General features: G+C 41.0%; 1 protein-coding gene across 1 annotated transcript; it reads right to left on the bottom strand.

The window, feature by feature from the left end:
• Positions 1 to 18,754: 18,754 nt before the first annotated feature.
• LOC141595013 (replication protein A 70 kDa DNA-binding subunit D-like) lies at positions 18,755 to 21,727 on the bottom strand. Its single transcript, XM_074414987.1, has 10 exons — positions 21,578 to 21,727; positions 20,946 to 21,213; positions 20,701 to 20,800; positions 20,487 to 20,614; positions 20,321 to 20,399; positions 20,129 to 20,240; positions 19,734 to 19,912; positions 19,490 to 19,610; positions 19,212 to 19,331; positions 18,755 to 18,823 (listed from the first exon to the last, which is right to left on the bottom strand). The coding sequence occupies exons 1-10, from the start codon at positions 21,725 to 21,727 to the stop codon at positions 18,755 to 18,757; spliced, it is 1,326 nt and encodes a 441-aa protein (XP_074271088.1).
• Between the last annotated feature and the right edge of the window lie 1,007 nt (positions 21,728 to 22,734).

Genomic DNA, 22,734 nt, shown 5'->3' with positions numbered 1-22,734 from the left:
GATCGCCAAGGCCGCATTCTCAAGATAACAACTGGAGAAGGCCCTATGTTCAAGGACGGAAGTGAGGAAGAGTCCGAGTCTGAGTCGGGGTCAGAGTCTGTCATAGCTCATAACACTCCTGATGTCCCAGTCAAGGTCCTCTTCCCACTGTTTTATCACAAAGTCGTGGCTGATTCAGAGGCTGAGTCTACTAGGGTCACCCCCACTCCCATGAAAGGTGACAACCTGGAGCCTGTTCCAGGGGCCACTTCCTCTGTTGTGTCGCCTCTGACTGACCACGAGATGTATGTCCTTTCCGATCTTTTTGCTCGTGTCAACTTAATGAACGCTAAGTTTGCTTATAACTCATCTCAATTTAACTGCAATGCAATTCTGAATGACTACGAGGAATTTGACTTGAGTGACTACCCATCTCACCTAGCCAAAGAACTTGACAAAAGGGAAACCAGAACCCCCATCATTGAGGAGACCGAACCTATTAACGTAGGAGCCGACAATACACCTCAAGAACTTAGGATAGGGACAACCCTGGACCCCTCGGAAAGACAACAGTTCATTGACCTCCACCACGAATACAAGGACGTGTTCGCCTGGACTTACAGAGATATGCCTGGGATTGACAGAGAAATCGCAGAGCACCGGATACCCATTAAACCCGGGGCTAAACCTGTGAAACAGAAGCTACGCCGGATGCGTCCTGAATGGGCCCTAAAAATATTTATGTAGCATCTACTTTGGTTTGGGGAGATTTGATGCGTGTATTTTATATAAGGTTTTTACCTCATTTTTACACGCATTTCTGTACTATTTATGTAGCATTTAGCTACAAATACCCCCGAATATTCTACTTTGGTTCGTTTTATGTAATTTGCAGGAATAAACCAAAGAGGAGCTAAATCGAGCCTAATTCGTCCCAATTGTATGCATTTATGGAGAATAAGGAGCCGAGGCTTGGAATCTAACATTTTGGAGACACGTAAGCTGGTTTCGGAAGGTGCTTTAATGTCTTACGTGCCAAGATAGCTCGATCGAGTAGATTTTCTACACGATCGAATGCTTTATATATTGGAAGTTGCTCGATCGAGCAGTTCGAGTATACACAAGAGAAGACATTGCAAGGAGTACTCGATCGAGTGGTTTATTTCCACTCGATCGAGAGGTTTGATGATTAGTTCCTCGATCGAGTGGTTTATTTCCACTCGATCGAGTGGTTTATCCTGCTTTAGATTATTTTCCGCCTAATTTCGTATGGGCTTTTGTAATTAGTCCATAGGTTAGGTTTAGAGAGGATTTTTCGTATATGACAGAGGGAAGAACAACGTAACTCTCTCTCTCTCATTCACTTTTACTCTACCTTTGACTACTGTTTCTTGGATTTGATTTTCCTTTCTACACTTTTGCTACTCGGATTTGGATTTGCGATTGGTACTATTATTCCTCTTTAATTCCTTAATCTTGATTATTGCTTATTTCCTTCTCTCCTTTATTGCTATCAGAATTGTTTTAGTTCAATCTTCATTAGTTTTGTTATCATGCTTAGTTTCAATTATCTATATGTTATTACTGTTAATTCGATGATGATGCACAGCTAATTCCCTTCTGCTAAGACTAAAGAGGATCCATGATTATGAAGGGATAGTAATCGATTTATTGGGTTAATGCTGGTATAATCTTTGTTGTTAACTGCTGCAATTATCTGTATCTGACTAATTGAGTCGACGCAATTAGGCATTTATATCATAATGATCCTTGATCTGGACCGAAAGGTTGGAAAAGGCGAGACTAGTAGTGAGCCATAGGGCATTATAGTTAGGGCGAAAGCTAAGCTATTTGTGCTTTAGGGCGAATTGAGACCGAAAGGAGATATTAACTGCTCCTCAGACCGTACTTGCATTGACCTGAGACCTAGATTACTTGACCGAATGATTATGGTGAACCGTCTGTCTTAGCTGTTTTCTCTATCTGCTTAATTCCTTTTCTCTGCTTTATTCTCTTCCTTACTCTCATTAGTTTAGAATCAATCAATTAAAACCCCCCAATTTGGTTACCGTGACAAACTTAGACAAAGCTGACATTTTCCCATCTCCCTGTGGACATCGACCCGACTTCCCTAGCTATATTAGTTAGAGCCAGTTGGTTATTTTTGATAGGTATACGACTGCCCTGTCAAATTTTGGCGCCGTTGCCGGGGAGGTGACGCAATTTTGTTGCTTTATTTAAGTTTGTTTCTCGTCTCAAGGTATTTATTCCTTGAGACTGGTCTCATTTCTGCCAAGTTTTTGATTAGTTTTGCAGGTTACTTGTTGCATTGTAAAGTCTATTTGCCAGAATGCCTAATTTAGCCAGCCATTCAGAGCCTAATGTGGATTCACTTCCAAAAGGTTTCCTATTACCCATTACTGATCGGGGAAACTTTGGAATCCACCCATCTTACATACAGCTGGTAGAGAGAAATCTCTTTAGGGGGGTACCTGAAGAAGATCCATGCAGGCATATAGAGTTTTTAGAGTATTGCTCTACCATTCCTCTTTCTGCTGGGGTGACACAGGACAAAGTGAAGGGAGCCCTATTTCCCTTTTCTTTAGCTGATGATGCCCGAGAATGGTTGAGAGATCTAGATAGGGAGGCAGCCGGTGTAACCGACTGGAGTTCCCTTGCTTTGGCCTTTTACAGACGATATTTCCCACCGCAGCGCACCAATACCTTGAGAGCTCAGATTATTTCTTTTGAGCAGCTATCCACTGAAGATTTGAATGGGGCTTTGACTAGGTTCAAGAAGCTTATCCGCTCTGTGCCTCATCACGGGTTCAAACGTTGGTTCCTTTGTACTCAGTTTTACAACGGACTATATCGGAGCGAGAGAGCTATTCTTGACAGCGTAGCTAAAGGGAGATTCACGAAGAATGTTGAAGATGACCAAGGGTGGCGTCTCATTGAGGAGATGGCTATTCATGTCTCTGAATATATAAATCCCCGAGGTAGTGAGCAAGTTAATGAGTTGGCAGCAGCTGCAGTGGAAGGTCCTAGCAAAAGTCTAGGTAATGTGGAGATTACAGAAGCTATAGGCGAGAGTGCACAGGTTTGTTCGATTACTGAGCATATGGAGCTATGTGGTAGATGTGGCATGGAAGGGCATGACCCTATTGGATGCCTGGCAAGTACAGAGCGCGTCCTTACTTATCAGAAATACAAGCAAGGAGTTCCTTTTTCTCAACTGTATGAAGAAATAAAGAACGTCTCGACCCTTTCTACGCCAGCGCCGCAACCGGTTTCTGCCTCTACAAATGAGAAATTGCCGAACTGAAATCCTTTATGTTGAGCATAACACAACAGTTTGATGAGAAGTGCAATAGGAAAGAAACTGTCATAGCAGAATTGAGAGAACAAGTCGCGCAGTTAATACTCGCGAAAGACCAAGCCAAACTTCTACCGACATGCGATCTAGTCAATGCAACGAATCTCCAAGTTGGCCTTACTCATGAGGGGCCAAAAATACCAGAAGACGCGGTCTTGATAGCTGAAGATACCCCGGAGGATGATATTGATGAGTTTCTGGACGAAATCCTTACTACGTGTGGTTAAGACACTCGATCGAGTGAAAAATCTACTCGATCGAGTGAAATAATTCATCCCATCACTTGATCGAGTGATAATTATGGTCGATCGAGAAGTGCACAAATTGAAGATGGTCGATCGAGTGATATTCTTACTCGATCGAGTAAATTTGCGGAAGAAATCACTCGATCGAGTGATAAAAATGCTCGATCGAGTAAGCCAGAAAAGGAGATCACTCGATCGAGTGAGGAAATTGGTCGATCGAGTATTTCCCAACATGCAACCACTCGATCAAGTGGTAAAAGTACTCGATCGAGAACCAGAAGCGGCGGAGATCCTATTTACTATCTAATTCCGCTACCGTGTCGTTTTCCCCTGCTGTGGAGACGTCACGCACTGATAAAGGTAAAGAGAAAGTTGCGGGTCCACTCATTGCTACCAGAGTGCCCTTCCCAGGTTGTCTGAAGGACGCAAAGATCGAGCGATAGTATGGTAAGTTTGTGGACGTTGTGAAGAACCTCCAGGTAACTGTCCCTTTTACCGAACTTGTTACCCAGGTACCTACTTACGCTAAGTTTATGAAAGATATTGTGACGCGTAAGAGAGATTTAAGTGAATTTGAGACAGTTTCATTTATGGAAGAGTCTAGCAATCTTCTTTTAAATAAGGCTCCACCTAAAATGAAAGACCCGGGTAGCTTCTCTATTACCTGTATTATAGGCAATGTGGTTATTGATAAGGCTCTTTGTGATTTAGGAGGCAGCGTCAGTGTCATGGCCCTATCTGTCTGGAAGAAACTGAACATGAGTCATCTTAAAGTGACTAACATTACCCTACAGATGGCTGATAGATCTGTTAGGAAGCCCTTAGGTGTCTTAGAGGACGTGCCTGTGAAAATAGGCAAGCTCTTTATCCCAGTGGATTTCATTGTTTTAGATATAGCTGAGGACACCCGGACCCCAATTATCTTAGGAAGACCATTCCTTTGTACAGCTGGGGCCGTTATTGATGTCAAACAAGGGCGTTTGACTCTTGCAGTAGGGGATGACGTGATCACTTTCAGTCTGCCTAGTACTTTGGCTCGGCCAATGATAGAGGATACTTGTTATTCGGTTGATATTATTGACGAGTATATTTATGACTTCTGGTCGGGTTCTTTTATGAAGGACCCACTAGAAGCTCTTATGCTTTTTGATGAGTGTGCAGATAGCCCAGATGACGATGACGCTGTGTTGGATTTGCTTATAGATGATTTAGATGAGCGTGAACTCACCGACGCTGAGGGAGAGCAAGTGGAACAGATGATTAGCACTCTTTGCTCCATTGAGGTAAAGGTACCGGAACATAAGCCTCTTCCTTCTCATCTAAAATATGTTTTCTTAGACGATACTGAGCAATATCCAGTCATTGTTAGTGCTAAGCTTGATAATGATCAGCTGACTTCTTTGTTAGCTGTACTTAAGAAAAACAGGAAAGCACTGGGTTATTCATTGGAAGATATCAAGGGGATTAGTCCCGATATTTGTATGCACATGATAGAGCTGGAGGAAGATCACAAACCTTGCAGACAGGGTCAGCGCAGACTGAACCAGAAGATGCAGGATGTTGTGATGGCTGAGGTAATGAAGCTGCTCGACGCAGGTATTATTTATTCTGTTGGTCACTCTAAATGGGTGAGTCCAGTACAGGTGGTCCCGAAGAAAGGAGGGACAACTGTGGTTAAGAATGATAAGAATCAGTTAATACCTACTCGAGTAGTGACTGGTTGGCGGATGTGTATAGATTACAGACAACTTAATGCCTCCACCAAGAAAGATCACTTTCCCCTTCCTTTTATTGATCAAATGGTAGAAAGGTTAGCTTCTCATAAGTTTTTCTGCTATTTAGACGGGTACTCAGGGTTCTTCCAGATCCCTATCCACCCAGACGATCAAGCTAAGACTACATTTACTTGTCCTCAGGGCGTGTTTGCTTATCGCAGGATGCCTTTTGGTTTATGTAATGCCGCTGCCACCTTCCAAAGGTGTATGATGGGGATATTTTCATAGTATATTGAGTCTATTATAGAAGTTTTCATGGACGATTTCAGTGTTTATGGAAGTGATTTTTCTAACTGTCTGTCTAACCTTGATAAAGTGTTGCAGCGCTGCATTGAGGTTAATCTTGTGCTTAACTGGGAGAAGTGCCATTTCATGGTCAACGAGGGAGTTGTCTTAGGGCACTTAGTTTCTGATAGGGGAATAGAGGTCGATAAAGCAAAGGTGGAAGTGATTCAGCAATTACCACCTCCTGTTAATGTTAAGGGGGTGAGGAGTTTCCTTGGCCACGCCGGTTTTTATCGCCGGTTTATCAAGGACTTCTCAAAAATTTCTAAACCACTTACACAGCTGCTACTTAAGGATGCCCCTTTTATGTTCACTGATGAGTGTCTTTCTGCTTTTCACAGGTTAAAGCAGGCTTTAGTCTCTGCGCCGATCAAACAGCCTCCCGACTGGGACTTGCCGTTTGAGATAATGTGTGATGCCAGTGACTATGCACTAGGAGCAGTGCTAGGCCAAAGGAAAGACAAAGCTTTGAATGCTATCTAATATGCGAGCCGAACTCTGGATGAAGCTCAAGTGAAGTACACTACCACAGAAAAAGAGCTGCTAGCTGTAGTTTATGCCTTAGAGAAGTTTTGTTCTTATTTAGTTGGGTCAGAAGTTACTGTTTTTACTGACCATGCAGGTTTGAGGCATCTCCTTGTTAAGAAGGAGGCTAAAACACGGCTACTGAGATGGATACTCCTTCTCCAGGAGTTTGATTTACAGATTAAGGATAAGAAAGGGGCTGAGAACGTTTTAGCTGATCATCTGTCGCGACTGACGCGACAGGAAGGGGAAGATCCTCTACCTATTGATGATTCTTTCCCTGACGATACTCTTTTTGCTGTTTTATCGTCTATTGTTAACCAAGAGCCTTGGTATGCAGATATAGCTAACTTCGTTGTCAGTGGCAAGCTGCCGCCTGACCTTTCTCATCAGCAGAGGAAGCGTTTTCTGTATAACGCTAAGCAGTATTTCTGGGATGATCCTTATTTATTTAAGGAATGTGCAGACGGTCTCTACAGACGGTGTATTCCGCAGTGGGAGGCCAAAGTAGTCCTGGAAGGCTGTCACTCCTCTCCCTATGGTGGTCACCACGGTCCATCGCGCACCGTGGCTAAGGTACTTCAGTCTGGTTTTTACTGGTCTTCTTTGTTTGCTGATGCTAAGTCTTTTGTTTCAGCTTGTGATGCTTGCCAACGATCAGGGAATATTTCGAAGAGACATGAGATGCCACAAAATGGTATCTTAGAGGTTGAGTTTTTCGATGTCTGGGGCATTGATTTCCAAGGACCGTTCCCGTCTAGTAAAGGTAACAGGTATATCTTAGTGGCTGTAGATTATGTGTCGAAATGGGTTGAGGCAATTGCCTTACCTCATTGTGATGCCAAGACCGTGATAAAAATGTTTAAAAAGGTCATATTTCCCCGATTTGGTGTCCCTAGAGTCGTCATTAGTGATGGGGGAATGCACTTTAAAGAAAAGAAACTAACTTCCATTCTGTCTAAAGTTGGTGTCCAACACCGGCGTGGTTTGGCGTATCATCCCCAAACTAGTGGTCAGGTTGAGGTCTCTAATCGCGAGTTGAAAGAGATATTGTCTAAGGTAGTTTCTAAATCACGGAAGGACTGGAGTCTTAAATTAGAAGACACATTATGGGCCTACAGAACTGCCTTTAAGACACCAATTGATGCATCACCTTATAGGTTAGTTTATGGGAAATCATGTCACTTATCTGTTGAACTGGAATGTAAGGCTTGGTGGGCAATTCGTGAGCTTAACTTTGATCCTAAGTTGTGTGGTCAGAATCGTCTTTTGCAGCTAGATGAGTTGGAAGAGTTTAGGCTTAATGCCTATGATAGCTCGCGCATTTATAAAGAAAAGACGAAGAGATGGCATGACAAGAGAATTCTACCTCGGGAGTTTCATGTTGGGCAAAGGGTGCTGCTGTTTAATGCCCGATTGAGATTGTTTCCTGGCAAGCTTAAGTCCAGGTGGAGTGGTCCTTATACGGTGACAGCAGTTACCAAATTTGGATCCGTGGAGCTCGAAGATTCCGAAGGTAGTAGGTTCAAGGTGAATAGGCAATATGTGAAGCATTACCCCGAGGCAAATGAAGCAGACAATCGTGTTGAAGTCTTGTACTTCGACGAGCTAGATGCGCCGGTTAATTGATACCAGAACGGTCGTGCGGGACCTCTTAAACCAGCGCTCTCCGGGAGGCAGCCCGGACTGTTTTATTGTACTTTTGTTGAACATTTTATTTTTCTTTAGCTTTATGTTGAACTTTAGACACTGTTTTGCGAACTCTATATGTTTTCCTTGCTTTTAATGCGTGTTTTGCAGGTCAATCCACTTGATCAAGCAGTTTTCTTACTCGATCGAGCACTTTTTGGGTAATATTCACTCGATCGAGTGATATATCTACTCGATCGACCAGTTGCATAAACACGTTTACTCGATCGAGTGGTTCTTTTACTCTATCGAGTCCTTCCAGATACCAGTTTACTCGATCGAGCTGTTCCAAGTTGCTCGATCGAGTGGTTTCGTCTTCCAGCTGCTATTTTACGTCTATGCAGCTACTGCTTGACTTTCTTTGACCTCCCATGTTCATGGTCGGTTTGGGGAGGTCCCTCTTTATGACGTTTTGTAAGTTTTCCGACTCCACTCCTCCTTTTCTCTTCAGTTTGCATTTCTTTCCCTATTTTTGGTACAATGAGGGCATTGTACGGTTTGGTTTGGGGAGGTATGCATCCATATCTGTGTCTGCATGTTTTCTTGCATTTTCGTCTGCACGTTTAATTATTTTCGCATGCATTGTTGCTTTTAATCCAAAAACAATCATAAAATTCAAAAATTTTCACGTTTAATTTGAGTCGGAACGTTTGAACTTTGACGCTACATTGAGTCCTTACTTGAGCCTTGTATATTCTTGACATTTAGTTGGCATGATTATGTGCATGATCTACGAGTTTTTGTTTCTCTCTTATCTGAACGAATAGACTTGATTCATATATCGGCAAGCTGCATTACATTCTGAGGTTAGAGCTTTATAAACGGGTGACATTCATGACCGGTTTCATTTAGGATGTGAGTAGTACTCTCTTTAAGGCATGTAACATCAATTTGCATAAGCATGAGTCTAGTCTTCTTAATACCTGTATGCATTCGGTCTGTGATGGTGACACATGTTAGGAGAGGCAGTTCCTTTTATTTCATTCTACCCATGAGCCCCACATAACCAAATTGCCTTTTTGTCCTATTAGCTACTATCTATAATTTTTCCTACCCTAGCCGAGCTAGTGACGAGTAGCTGTTTGGAATGCTTTACTGCAGTTTGGTTATTTTTATCTGATTTCAGAAGGTGGTGGAATAATTGAAGGGAATGAAAGAGAAAAAAAATGATGGATGAAAAAATGAAAAAAATTAAATGAAAAAAAAAAGAGAACGAAAAAAGATGGAAATAAGAAAAGAAGAAAAAGAAAGAAAAAAATCATGCGCGAAGAAAAAAATGAGAAATTGTATAATGATTTTCACTCCCATGTTTTACTTATATCTTATGGGGAGTTGACGAGTTTTGGTGTCTCGTGAGTAGAGTGTATGGTATTTGCACCGTTCATCTTGTTATATTGAGTATGAAGTTGGGATGTAGTTCAAAATTTGGATCCATTGTTGCTAGCCTGACTATTAACTCCACATATCCAAATTCATCTTAGCCCCTTTTTACCCATTACCTCACTTACCCAAATGTAAGTCCTCGGCATGTGTCTTGGTCATTAGTATGGTTGGAATGCATATGTATGGTTGTAGAGACTTTATTCATGTTAACTGCATGCATGTTCTTATAGGTCGAGTTAGGTGAGTGTCTTTACTTCTTCCTATCTTTCACATATATACTCACCTTGTGCCTAATTTTGAGTGACGAGCGACCCGTGAGAGTCCGATATCTTTTGAGTCTTGCAAGGTCGACGGTTCAGTAAGTTTGAAACATTGATTTAATTCGTTTGCACTTCTCTTTTGCCATTTTGCCAGTTGTTGCATTAAACTGGTTTTGGTGGGTGATTTGTAGCTGATGCGTTGGTCCCGTTCCGCTGTTTATTCTTAGTTGCATTCATAATTTGCTTGGGGACAAGCAAAGGTTTGGTTTGGGGAGATTTGATGCATGTATTTTATATAAGGTTTTTACCTCATTTTTACACGCATTTCTGTACTATTTATGTAGCATCTAGCTACAAATACCCCCGAATATTCTACTTTGGTTCGTTTTATGTAATTTGCAGGAATAAACCAACGAGGAGCTAAATCGAGCCTAATTCGTCCCAATTGTATGCATTTATGGAGAATAAGGAGCCGAGGCTTGGAATCTAACATTTTGGAGACACGTAAGCTGGTTTCGGAAGGTGCTTTAATGTCTTACGTGCCAAGATAGCTCGATCGAGTAGATTTTCTACTCGATCGAATGCTTTATATATTGGAAGTTGCTCGATCGAGTAGTTCGAGTATACACAAGAGAAGACATTGCAAGGAGTACTCGATCGAGTGGTTTATTTCCACTCGATCGAGTGGTTTATCCTGCTTTAGATTATTTTCCGCCTAATTTCGTATGGGCTTTTGTAATTAGTCCATAGGTTAGGTTTAGAGAGGATTTTTCGTATATGACAGAGGGAAGAACAACGTAACTCTCTCTCTCTCTCATTCACTTTTACTCTAACTTTGACTACTGTTTCTTGGATTTGATTTTCCTTTCTACACTTTTGCTACTCGGATTTGGATTTGCGATTGGTACTATTATTCCTCTTTAATTCCTTTATCTTGATTATTGCTTATTTCCTTCTCTCCTTTATTGCTATCAGAATTGTTTTAGTTCAATCTTCATTAGTTTTGTTATCATGCTTAGTTTCAATTATCTATATGTTATTACTGTTAATTCGATGATGATGCATAGCTAATTCCCTTCTGCTAAGACTAAAGGGGATCCATGATTATGAAGGGATAGTAATCGATTTATTGGGTTAATGCTGGTATAATCTTTGTTGTTAAATGCTGCAATTATCTGTATCTGACTAATTGAGTCGACGCAATTAGGCATTTATATCATAGTGATCCTTGACCTGGACCGAAAGGTTGGAAACGGCGAGACTAGTAGCGAGCAATAGGGCATTATAGTTAGGGGGAAAGCTAAGCTATTTGTGCTTTAGGGCGAATTGAGACCGAAAGGAGATATTAACTGCTCCTCAGACCGTACTTGCATTGACCTGAGACCTAGATTACTTGACCGAATGATTATGGTGAACCGTCTGTCTTAGCTGTTTTCTCTATCTGCTTAATTCCTTTTCTCTGCTTTATTCTCTTCCTTACTCTCATTAGTTTAGAATCAATCAATTAAAACCCCCCAATTTGGTTACCGTGACAAACTTAGACAAAGCTGACATTTTCCCATCTCCCTGTGGAGATCGACCCGACTTCCCTAGCTATATTAGTTAGAGCCAGTTGGTTATTATTGATAGGTATACGACTGCCCTGTCAAGCCCTTCTCCTAGCCACCTCCGAGACATTAGCATCTAATCAGTTTGAAAAGATGTTGATAAGAGCCAACATATCCACACCATGTGGAGCAAGAAGAAAGTTGATTTGGCTTGTTGATAAGCCCAACGTGGAACGGAATTTCTCCTTGTAGCACAACCGAGTCGGAGGAAGCACCGGAGCACAACCCGGCCACCCACCAATGGCTCCAACTTCTTCGGCAAGAGGACAATGCTCACCTTTCGGGAAAACGAAAACATGGTGTTTCGAATCCCAAAACCGAGAACATGCTTCAAGAAACGAAGGTTGCACCTTGACTTGACGAAGCACCAACAATTGACCAACTCCCATGCAAACGAGTTGATACTTTTCGGGAGGCGACAAATCTCGGCACCATTGTCGCAATGCGTTCTCAAAAGCATCCACAAAATATTTTTGTGGAAGAAGAAGAGGTTTTGTAGACATGATTTTGTGTTTCGGATGATGAAACAGTGAAGTGCAAACGTCCCTACTTATACAAAATGACCAGCGCATTTTTCAGAAAAAGGGGAGAGCCGGCTTCCATCACCAGGCTGCTCGCGCCTCTTTGAGGCTTCTCCAGGATTCCCGTTGTTGACTTGTCTCTTTCAACTTGTGTTTTCTACTGACACCTCAAACCTCGCGCCGGGAAGCTCGCGCCTCTTCGGGATGATTCAGGATGTTTTGTGTTTCCTCACACTCACATTTCCTTGTTTTCGCGTTTTACGAAATCCGACACGGTTTCCATGACGCAGCTTTAAACATACGGATTTTTCTTTCTTTCTTTTTTTAAGGGGGAAGGACTAGTCGCCCCGATCCGCGATGGATCATTTCCATGTCAGTCGAAATTCCGAAAATTTTTCGCTTTTTCGCAATTTTCCATCAAAAATCAAAATCGAAGATTGATAACACGACATCAATTTTCCTCAAAAATTCAAGCACTCACAAACTCGAGTCTTGACATCAAAAATCAAATATACTCGCAAAAATCCTTTTCTAAAAAAATTCTTTCCTGACGGTTTGAGTTTGAATTTTTCGAGTAAATTTCAATAATTTCGATGCAATTTAATTCATGACACGAGTTAATTGCTCAAATTTTCAAATCAATTCCTTTTGAATTCCGAACGTGACGATTTGTCACGGAATTTTCAAAATTCATTTTAGAATTTCAATTTTAACTTCAAATCATCTTGGTTAATTTTGGTTTTCGATCAAAAGCTTTACGTGTTTTCAATCAAACACTTTTACATATTTGCATTTTTGCATATGTGCTATCTGTTGCCTGTTTTTCTACACTAACGATGCAGAAACTGGTGCAAAGCAAAAGGAGAATCAACAGCCAACAGCGCTCCTCCGAAACACATCACAAAAAGCCAAAATTCACAAAATGAACCACAATCCAAAAACGCATATATACAAACCGCCTCACGCAAAATACATCGACACGCGTTTGATACGAGCAACTGACCGTACAAACAAGATCCAGTACGGACATCTATCATACAGACAATGGCCTAAGACAACCGTCTATCATACAGACACTGGCCTAAAGACAACGAACAGGGGGCTATCTGCCACCTACCGAACAAAGCACTCCCTACCCTTCCAATCAGAAAAGAAAGGGAGCAACATAGGGAACAGAGGAGCAACAACGGAAGCAGAGGTGGTTACCACAACGGTAACACCTCGTTCCTGCTCCACGACAAAAATGAAGACAGTGTCTTGCAGACTTGGGATGATGAGGAGGCCAAGAACCGTGATGCGACGCACCACCCCAGTGCTGACCCCCAATCATCAGCCATCCTGTCTATAAGCCACAATGAAAAGGACAAGCCGGCCACGTCAGCCGCCTCTCCTCCTCTACGGAAGCATCCTCCACGACCGCCTCAAATCCGGCAACCTCCTCGGTCGTCTCTTCCCCTCCAGGATCATCCTCCTCCTCCAAGGCCTCAACGGCAGACCCCATAGGTCCCAAACGATATCCTGCAATAAAAAAACACAACAAAAAAAAGTCAGCCGAAATTTCGGCATTACGACGGCATGAAATGGATAAATCCAAATAAAAACAACAACAACCTGCAAGACAAAACAAGGGCAATCCCGCCCAAAATCCAACCAAACAAAACAATTCACAAAAAAGAACACAAACACAAAAATGACTCGCCCATCTTTTCAAGCGAAAGACGAGTCAAAACCACGAAAAACGGCATTTCAAGACCCCTACAGGGTCCGCCTACAAACCAAAATACCTTCCCGACACAATGGGGTATTTTTCTACGGCTCAAAAAGGTAATTCATACGCTAATTTGAACCCAAACCGGTCAAAAATTCAAAAACGACCGCAAAAAGGCAAACGTGATTTTATCACCCCTCAAGGTGACCTAAATTACCAATAAGGTCCATTTCAAGGCAAACTGACTCAATTCAAGCCCAAACAGACGCTTATTTTGTCAGACATAAGACCGTCACAAAAGGCAAAAATCCAATTTTGCCCACAATATCTAACGAAGGTCCATAAATGGCGAATACGGGTTTTTCCAACTACAATGCAACCTAGTGGGACCCACTACCCAAGCAAATAAACTTGGCATTGCGAAATGAGACGGTGTCTCACCTTACTCGCGTTTTTCGAGCATAGGGAGCGGGAACGGGGACCAAAATGCAAACTAAAAGCACCCTTATACTCCTAAACAGGTTTCTAACCTAATACAAGCATCAATTTCACTCTAAATGGGCTCAATCAAAAACGCCCAATTCGATTTTCTAGGGTAAAATTCGCCCTAATTCAATCAAGCTAAAGATCAACAAATTTAAATGGATTCAAGAGGGAATACATACCTTGAGATGATATTGTTGATGAGGGCAAGAATTCAAGCGAGCTAGAAGGTCCAACAATGGCGAATTTGGCTTGTTTTGTCGAAAAAGAAAGAAGACGAGATGATGAATGGTATGCAGCCTGAACTCGCGTCTTTTACAGGAAAAAAGGGAAGCCCCTTTGGTTCGCCAGGTGGCTCGCGCCACAAACAGGCGTCCCTTACTCTTTCAGCGAATTTTGGGCTTTGGCCCAATTTCCACAAAACAAAATTCGGATTTCTATTGACGATATTGAAAATCGTCATTTCCTTAAAGACAAAAAGACAAATAGTGAAAATTTAAATCGTTGTTTTCAAAAATTTCAAACAAACGGCGATCAAAACCACCAATTTCAAAAATAATGGTGAAATCAAATTCACTATTTTCCTTCAATTTCAAAAATAATAGCGAAAATTCAGAAACCGCTATTTCTTCAAATTTTTAAGCGACGGCAATTAAAACCGTCATGCTCAAAATAATAGTTGGAAATTGAATTACACTATTTTCACCACGCATGTCAACGGCGGCACATAAACCGTCACTTCAATTAATAGTGAAGATTTCAAATTCACTATTTCCATCAAATGTCAACGGCACCGTCACTTCAAACGCAATAGCAAAATTTAAAATTTGCTATTTCCTTCAAAATTCAAATTCAACGGCGATCGAAACCGCCACTTCAAATTCAAAGAAGAACGACGAATTGTGAAGATTCCAAATTCAATATTCCTTCAAATACCAGTAGGGGGCTTCCTCGTGGAACCCGCTCATTTAAAAAAACAGTGATAGTGAAAAGTCCAAATTCACTATTTCCACGGCGGCATCATGAGTTCGCTACTTTCAAGACAAGCCCTTTTGACGCGGCTATTCTCATTCAAGTTCACCGGCGGCATCACGAGTTCGTTATGTTCAAACAAGCCCATTTGACGCGGCTATTCTCATGGTCCATTAACCGACCGCCCCGTGGCTGGTGAGCCTTTGTCCGCAACCTTTCAAGGGCAGATCCCGAAGATGCCTCGAGTACATTTCCTTGTCATGGCTGGCGAGCCTTTGTCCGCAACCTTTCAAGGACAGATCCCGAAGATGCCTCGGGTACATTTCCTTACCATGGCTGGCGAGCCTTTGTCCGCAACCTTTCAAGGACAGATCCCGAAGACGCCTCGGGTACATTTCCTTATCATGGCTGGCGAGCCTTTGTCCGCAAACATTCAAGGACAGATCCCGAAGATACCTCGGGTACATTTCCTTACCATTGGCTGGCGAGCCTTTGTCCGCAACCTTTCAAGGGCAGATCCCGAAGATGCCTCGGGTACATTTCCTTACCATTGGCTGGCCAACCTTTGTCCGCAACCATTCAAGGACAGATCCCGAAGATACCTCGGGTACATTTCCTTACCATTGGCTGGCGAGCCTTTGTCCGCAAACATTCAAGGGCAGATCCCGAAGATGCCTCGGGTACATTTCTTTATCATGGCTGGCGAGCCTTTGTCCGCAACTCTTTCGAGGACAGATCCCGAAGGTGCCTCGGGTACATTTCCTTACCATGGCTGGCGAGCCTTTGTTCGCAAACATTCAAGGACAGATCCCGAAAATGCCACGGTTACATTTCCTTGTCACAGCTAGCGAGCCTTTGTCCGCAAACATGCGAAGCCATATCCGAAGATGCCTCAGGTATGACTCCTTCCTATGGCTGACGAGCCTTTGTACGTAGTCTAACGGACTTTAAACGACCCGCACAGATAGTCGACAAACTCTAAACTGTTCCCGACGACAGGTCCTTGATTCGTACCCTCGAGTCGCCTTGCCGTCGCCCTTCCCAACGGCAGGTCCTTGGCCCGAATCCTTTCGAGCCGCCTCGACGTCGCTTGGGTCACCAGGTTGTAATCTTTGATTGACCTGGGGGCTCTACTTTGACTTTCGCCCTGTCCAAGCCTCAGTCAAAGCGGGGGCTCTGTAGATACCCAGTATCTACTGAGACTCCAACAAACACCCGATGATTATCGGACTACAACATGCTTTGGAATCGCGGCGTTTGATCGACAGTTTGTGTACAACTTTACGTCGGAAAACATAAAATGATTTTGAAAATAAAACATTTCAAAAAATTTCAAAAATACCTGGAGTGTTTAATGCTCGACGACGGGGTCGCAATGACACTAACTAGAGTCAAAACTGACACAGGACCAAAAACCGACTCAAAAATTCAAATCCCGACTCCAAGAACGAGTCAAACAGAGTCAACCACCAAAAACAAAACATTTCAAATCTTCTACCTTAAGTTTTCCCGGATTCATGTTGGTCAAGTACCAAACATGTGACTACAAAACCTAGGATAGAACAAATCATGATTGCGTTTGTTGTGAAAGCGATAACACACCTCGAAGACCCGCGACGTGGCTCGCGCCTCTTTGAGCAGCCCAGGTGGCCACGTCGCTCAAAACTCACACAACCACTCATTCTCCTATAAATACCCCTCAAATGTCACTCATTTGAGACTTACGCGAGTGTCCACCCCCTCGTTTCTCCCTTAAAATTCTCGACTGGACTTCTTAAGTCACAACCCGACGTGTATTTACGACCTAGATCGTAAATACAAGCCTTACACATTGTTTGGTACCGTCATCGTGCATTAAATCACTTGACCGACCATTTCGACCACTACACCATCACTAACATTAAAACACTCTTTTTACTTACCAAAACAGTTTTAAACCGAGTTTTTTCCGATCAAACGAGTTGTTACACTTACGTCGGTCACTCGCCATAACCAAACATATAAGTATGAGGGTGTAAAAATCCTCTTTTATTATGTTTTCATTTGTTTCATGACTATAACATGCTAAAACGTGCATAACAGGAACCAAAACATGGAATAAACGAGCCAAAACTTATTTTTGGTTTGAGGCAGAAGCCCCTTAGGTCGCCAACTTACCCGAGCTTAAATGGGGTGTTCAGACCAGAGATCAACCGTGTTTGTTCTCGTCATTTCCCTTTAATTCATTTTCCTATTTGTAATCGGTTTTTACCATTCCAAATATTTTCGAACCCTTTTTATTTTATTTCATTTGTTTTAACCATAAAACATTTTTCACCCTTGGTTCTTCATACCATGACGATTAAATCCGTGTTTCGGTGATAATATTTGGTTAATGACATTTAAAAGGTATTTTAAAACCTTTATTTCATTTCTTTACATTTTCAAACAAACATATTAGTCACCAACACAAAGTCATCCTTGGTTCTACATATCATGCCGGATTTTAACCCGGGTACGATGATGAGTATCGACTAATAACATTCAAATGGGCTAAAAACAATTAGTCCATAATTATTTTCAAAACTATTCATGTCAAGTTTGTCAAATCGAACCCGACACCGAATATTATCAAAATAATGATGATTATTCGAGTCTAGTTCTTCAAATCAACAAATGTGGTCTAAACGACCCCCTTCAAATCAAATCGGGTTCAAATACCCATTTTCAACACGTTTTATAACGTTTTCTAAAAGGTCAGAACATGGCACATAAACCGTGGGCTAACCCGCGCCTAAACAGGCTCTCCATTTCTCACTTTCAAAACCAAAGGGAGGCCCCTGACACCGCCGGCTGGCTCGCGCCTCATATAGTTGTCTGGGTACAGGGCCTGTTCCTTTCCAGCATTAGTCTAGGACGATCCCGACTCCGGTTAACCCGGATATAGGACGGATCAGATGACTATTTGATTATTCAAAACCATATTTTCAAAATGCCTTACTAAGACAAATGGATCACGTTATGCACCCTAAACCTAATACGGTAAATGGATGTTTAATCTCCGTCTTGCATGCAAATCAATCGTTAATCCAATTCGACATCTTATACTTGATACTTGGATTAAATCAACCGACTTAGAAAGCTCTCATATGTTAGGTTTAAATTATTGGATGCGCATTCATGCATTTAAACCGTTTTATCAACTTTTGCATTCAACCAACCAAGATCGATCAGTAGAGGCCGCTAACGCGGGCGGGATTGGGTGTCTGATTAAAGGGCTTCCCAATACGTACCTTCATCTCTTACTCAGAAACTTTGGATAGTGGACGACCTTATCCAGGGCGTACGAGAGTCATTCTAGAGATAGGATGTTAAAGAGGGACGATTTCCTTATCTTTAGTACCTATGTCAAACGCTGCTTTGTGCTTCGATTTGACCGAGGTATAAAGTGGATTTAGAACGGGTTCCAGGCATCCCAGAAATGCTTGGTGGCGACTCCGAACATCTCTAATCGTTTCAAGACCCTTACCGAGACGAAACCGACCGATCTAAAACGATCCGGTCGAAAGCATTTTTACGCCGCCGAGCGTGGCTTTCAAAAGACCGCTGTATGTCCACAGATCGGCTGGGCTTGCAGGTGGGCCATGTCCACAGCAGTAGAAGTCGAGCACTTTTAGCAACAAAATTATCCCTGATAAATGGCGCTTCTCATCGTACATAGTTTAGTGTCCCTGCTCGTTCTGATTCCTCGCCATAAGCGACCTCATTGAATGACGGTAGTAGCTAAGTACTCTTAGAAATTTTTGGAACCATCTCATTGTAGAGAGTTGTAGTATCCAGCATTATCCTTACTCGATAGAACCATACTGCTGGCGGGTATTCCTCTTGCCCTTTTTCGATTTGCAAACACAGTTGTTCACCCTATAGCTTGTGCAACATAGCTACTGCATTCACCAAATCGTGAAAGTTAGGCTGAATAATATAGTATGAACACAGTACGATTTTGGCCTCCAAATAAAGCTATGTGAATGAAGAACTGAACATTTGATTGATAACATTAAGTTATCAATTACAGACTTTATTTTTTTTATAAACTAGTTGTTGCGCCGCGCCCTAATTCGTGTGAACGTTCTTCCATTTTCTTAAGGTATATTGTTAGTGTAGTTAGCTTCTAAGGAGGAAACATCTTACTATTTTTAGAAAGATTAGTTATTTATACTTATTAGACACTGCGCCTCTAGGAGCTATTGATTTGTAAAAAACTGTAATTGTCAAAAGCTAATTAGTTTTAAGTCTTTACAATTTATAAAGTGCAACCTTAATATTAGACGCCCGTTGTTAATCCTAAAAGAAACGGTTCCAAAAGTGCGCCAAAATTTGCCAAGGCAGCTTTGAAACGTCTTGCTTTTTTAGTTTAAACAAACTTGTTGCAGCACCCACTCTAGTTTTTGTGTTCTAGAAAGAGCTGTTGTGGGGATGACCTGTACATACAGATGGGTTTTCAGAATTTTGTCTTCGATGTACTCAAGGTAGTTTCCCCGTTCCTGCAGATCACAAAACGTGTGCATAAATTGTAAGCCGTTCAATTTTTTTTAAAAGTGAGGTATGAGGTCTCATATAATATAATCCACTTATTATGGGCTTGTAGTTGGTCTTGGTAGACAGCAAACATACAAGGTACTATGTATAGTAATGTTGTTACCTGCACAGTCATGTCATACAAGTTCGATGCCTCCATTTGTACAAGCTTTTCTGAATTGGTAGTGGCTGTTGTTAGAGTGTATTTTCCAGATGCATCTGCTGCTTCAAATGTCGTTCTCATTCTGTATATGCAAACCAGAGTATAGTCAATAAGCCATAATAGTTTTGTTTGTAGTGTTGTTACTTGGTTGTTTGTGTGTGTGTGTGTGGGGGGGGGGGGGTAATCTACATTGTTGAATTATTACCGTGGAATTGAGATGACATTTGCTGTTAAACATGAAGCACATGTATATACAGAGCCCTTAGGTTGACCGCTGCTTGTGCCGCAAAAGCTACAACCAAGGTACAGGTGTACATCGTATTTGCTAAAATTGTTCAGCTTAACGTGCAACCAGTGGGATTCCTCTTGTAAAGTGTTGTAAGCCTGTAATTTGTACCAATTCTTAATCAATACTTTCTATATATTCGCGTTTGTGAGAGAAATGCTAATGTTCCGTAAAATAAATACCTTTCAAAACGGTATTGATATCTTGTGCACACTCATTGGGTTGGTGATGAGTGTTGATGTCATAAAGTATGGTTGTTGCATTTAATAGTGTGTTTCGGTGTAATATGTAGGTAACGTTTTTATGGAACTTACATTCTTTTGGAGAAGATTTTCAATTGTTGTTATCTTGCGTGTGAGCGTTGGATGGCGGCACTCGAAGATCTGTTGTCTCTTTGCATTAAGCATGTGTTCGTTTTCCTTAGCCCTGTATTAATGTAAATAGATGTATATATATAGCAAGAAAATATATCATATAGTCATCCAAATCATTCAATGCGTGCTTACCAAGTCTTAAGTGAGTCGGCTTTTTCTACTTGTGGATTTAAGATAATGAACGATGCATGCGTTGTTATGAGTGAGAAGCCTGCAATATATGAGATCATAATTTGTTGTAAGTAAGTTTCAATATTTTTTGTTGCTATATACTTACGTGTCAAGTTTCAGATTGAACCTTTCTGGTATGAGGGCATTAGAGCTTTAAAGCCAACTACTGGAAAGGTTGCTGCAACAGAGTGTAATGCTGCACATTCTTGTATGGCTAAGTCTGTCCAAGCTGTTATCATCATCACCTGCTGATGACTACATGTAGGAAGAGACGTTTGTAAAGTTTTGACTTTGTATAGGCCTTTGTATACATAGTTTGGTGTCATCAATTAAAAGTTTACCTGTGATCAACAATTACAACCTCACAAGCATCTGAGGTTCTACAGTTGTAGTTAATATTGTTGCAACGTCGGTCCACATATATAAGAACTCCTAAGACATCTGGGATTGTAGATATAGTTAAATGGCGGATTGGGTGTATGTATTTATTATTTTTTATCTTGTTTATCTTTTTTTCTTTCACTTATTATTGTATGTGTATTATTAGTTGGAACTGGTTTGTATATTTAATGGTACTGTAACTTACCGTAGCGAACATCGAGTGATACTATCCTAGGGATAGTTCCAATTAACACGTAATTAGGCATATTAGGAACTTCTAGTTCGGGCACACGTTGGATAATCGTGTCGATGTTGAAATCAATTTCATAAATTTGATTTCCCGAACTTCCTGAAGTGTCTGTACGTATTGGTTCGACCCTAGCGTTAGCAATGTCGTATTCGTTGCCTTCTTGCATAATATCCTCAAATGCTTCTAAGGATTCATTGAAGAGGTAGGTCTTCATAATAGTACCCTGCACGGACAGAAACGTTTCCTATTACTGTAGTTGGATGTGGTTAAGTTAAAGTACATATGAGTATGCGTTACATGAAAGCTTTGATTTTAGAACCCTTGCTTCTGATTAGGTAAATCTAGGGACAATTGGTCATGCACAGGGAAAATGTAAAGGACCAACAATTAAACACAATTCTGTTCAGCGTACGGCATAACAGTATAAGTTTTAAGAGGATGAAGTTCAACAAAACAACAAAAAAAAAATTTAATTCAGGCAATATTTTAATTTGATTTTTTGACTTTTAGCAAACAATTGCTTATAGTTTAGCGATCAAGGATAGTTTTGTTAATCAGGAAATCTTGTTAAATTATCTGAAATATACCTCGTCATCTTGGAAGGTGATTTCTTGGTACTCTAAGGGGCTTCCAGGTGTTGCTGAACGCACATTTGTTATATCAATGACCCGTGCTTTAATAGTGTACGGACCAGTTGTGCCAGAGAGTTCCCTAATGTGTTTCCTCAAAGGTCTCATAATGATCTGCTTTATTTCAGTATTGGAGCAGTAATACTGGTATGAATCCTTTGATGTACAGATACAATATATAGCACATATAATGTAGATACTATTCAGCTATGTCTAGTAAAAAAAGTGGAAAAGTTTAGATGGATTTTAGATTCAGTATTTTTGCAGTAAACTACGTAAAAGTTTGTTTGTGACTGACTGCTAGCCTTATCGATTTGGTTTGAAGAATAACAGGGAAAAAATGTATGTACCTTGGATAAGCTGGAGCAAGATGTTTAAGACTGCCTCTACAATATGTGGTTAGATCTTTGAATTTTATGATAGTGCTTTTATGTTATTTTTTTGGGTGGGGGTGTGGGTGTGTAGTATGTGGTGAGCTGAGAACAATATTTGAGCTTTTATGTTTAGTAAACGAGATTAGAATCTATATTATTGTTTTTTCTTTTGTTGTTGTATAACACTGTAATATCGTTCTATGTAATATGTTTAATCTTTTATTAATACTGTTTAATGAATTATCTATGTTGTATGTATGCATGTTCTATAAGGTCTAATCATACACTCTTTAGATATTGTGGAGAATATTATCTTTTGAGTTGTACATTTCTTTTGCTTAATTCAGGGGATTGTGTTTTGAAGGTAAGATATATAGTTTGTCTCCAACTGACTGGTTAGATGTACGTGCAACTGTCAATCGAATCATCTGGTTTGTGCAGTGTCAAATGTTTTAATTATTTTTGGTGCCATTGATACTGTTTACTTACTTTTTTTTTTTCTTGTCCGGCTACAATGCTAACTTTCTTCTGTCTGTTTGTAAAGCGTATGGATGTATACCAGTGAAAGGGCAGACCAATTTAGAAAGTTCTGTCAAATGTTTTTGTTGGCAGACGTTTAGAAAGTAAATTACACGTTAAATGGAACCATTACTTTCATAGGGCTTATCTATGAAATTTCATCTTGTAATTATTAGGCATAGATGATTATTTATGTGGAACAGTATACATGATTAATTCATA

Source organism: Silene latifolia, chromosome 8, assembly GCF_048544455.1.
Source record: "Silene latifolia isolate original U9 population chromosome 8, ASM4854445v1, whole genome shotgun sequence".
Classification (NCBI taxonomy): domain Eukaryota; kingdom Viridiplantae; phylum Streptophyta; class Magnoliopsida; order Caryophyllales; family Caryophyllaceae; genus Silene; species Silene latifolia.
The sequence above is the reverse complement of the archived record's forward strand: the minus strand, read 5'-3'. Positions and strand labels throughout refer to the sequence as shown.

Coding starts and splice junctions, on each gene's coding strand:
- LOC141595013 (XM_074414987.1), bottom strand. CDS start 21,727: ATGAGACCTTTGAGGAAACACATTAGGGAACTCTCTGGCACAACTGGT. Junction 20,241..20,320: donor GCCGACTCACTTAAGACTTG/GTAAGCACGCAT, acceptor ACATTAATACAG/GGCTAAGGAAAACGAACACA. Junction 19,611..19,733: donor AATGTCATCTCAATTCCACG/GTAATAATTCAA, acceptor TTGCATATACAG/AATGAGAACGACATTTGAAG.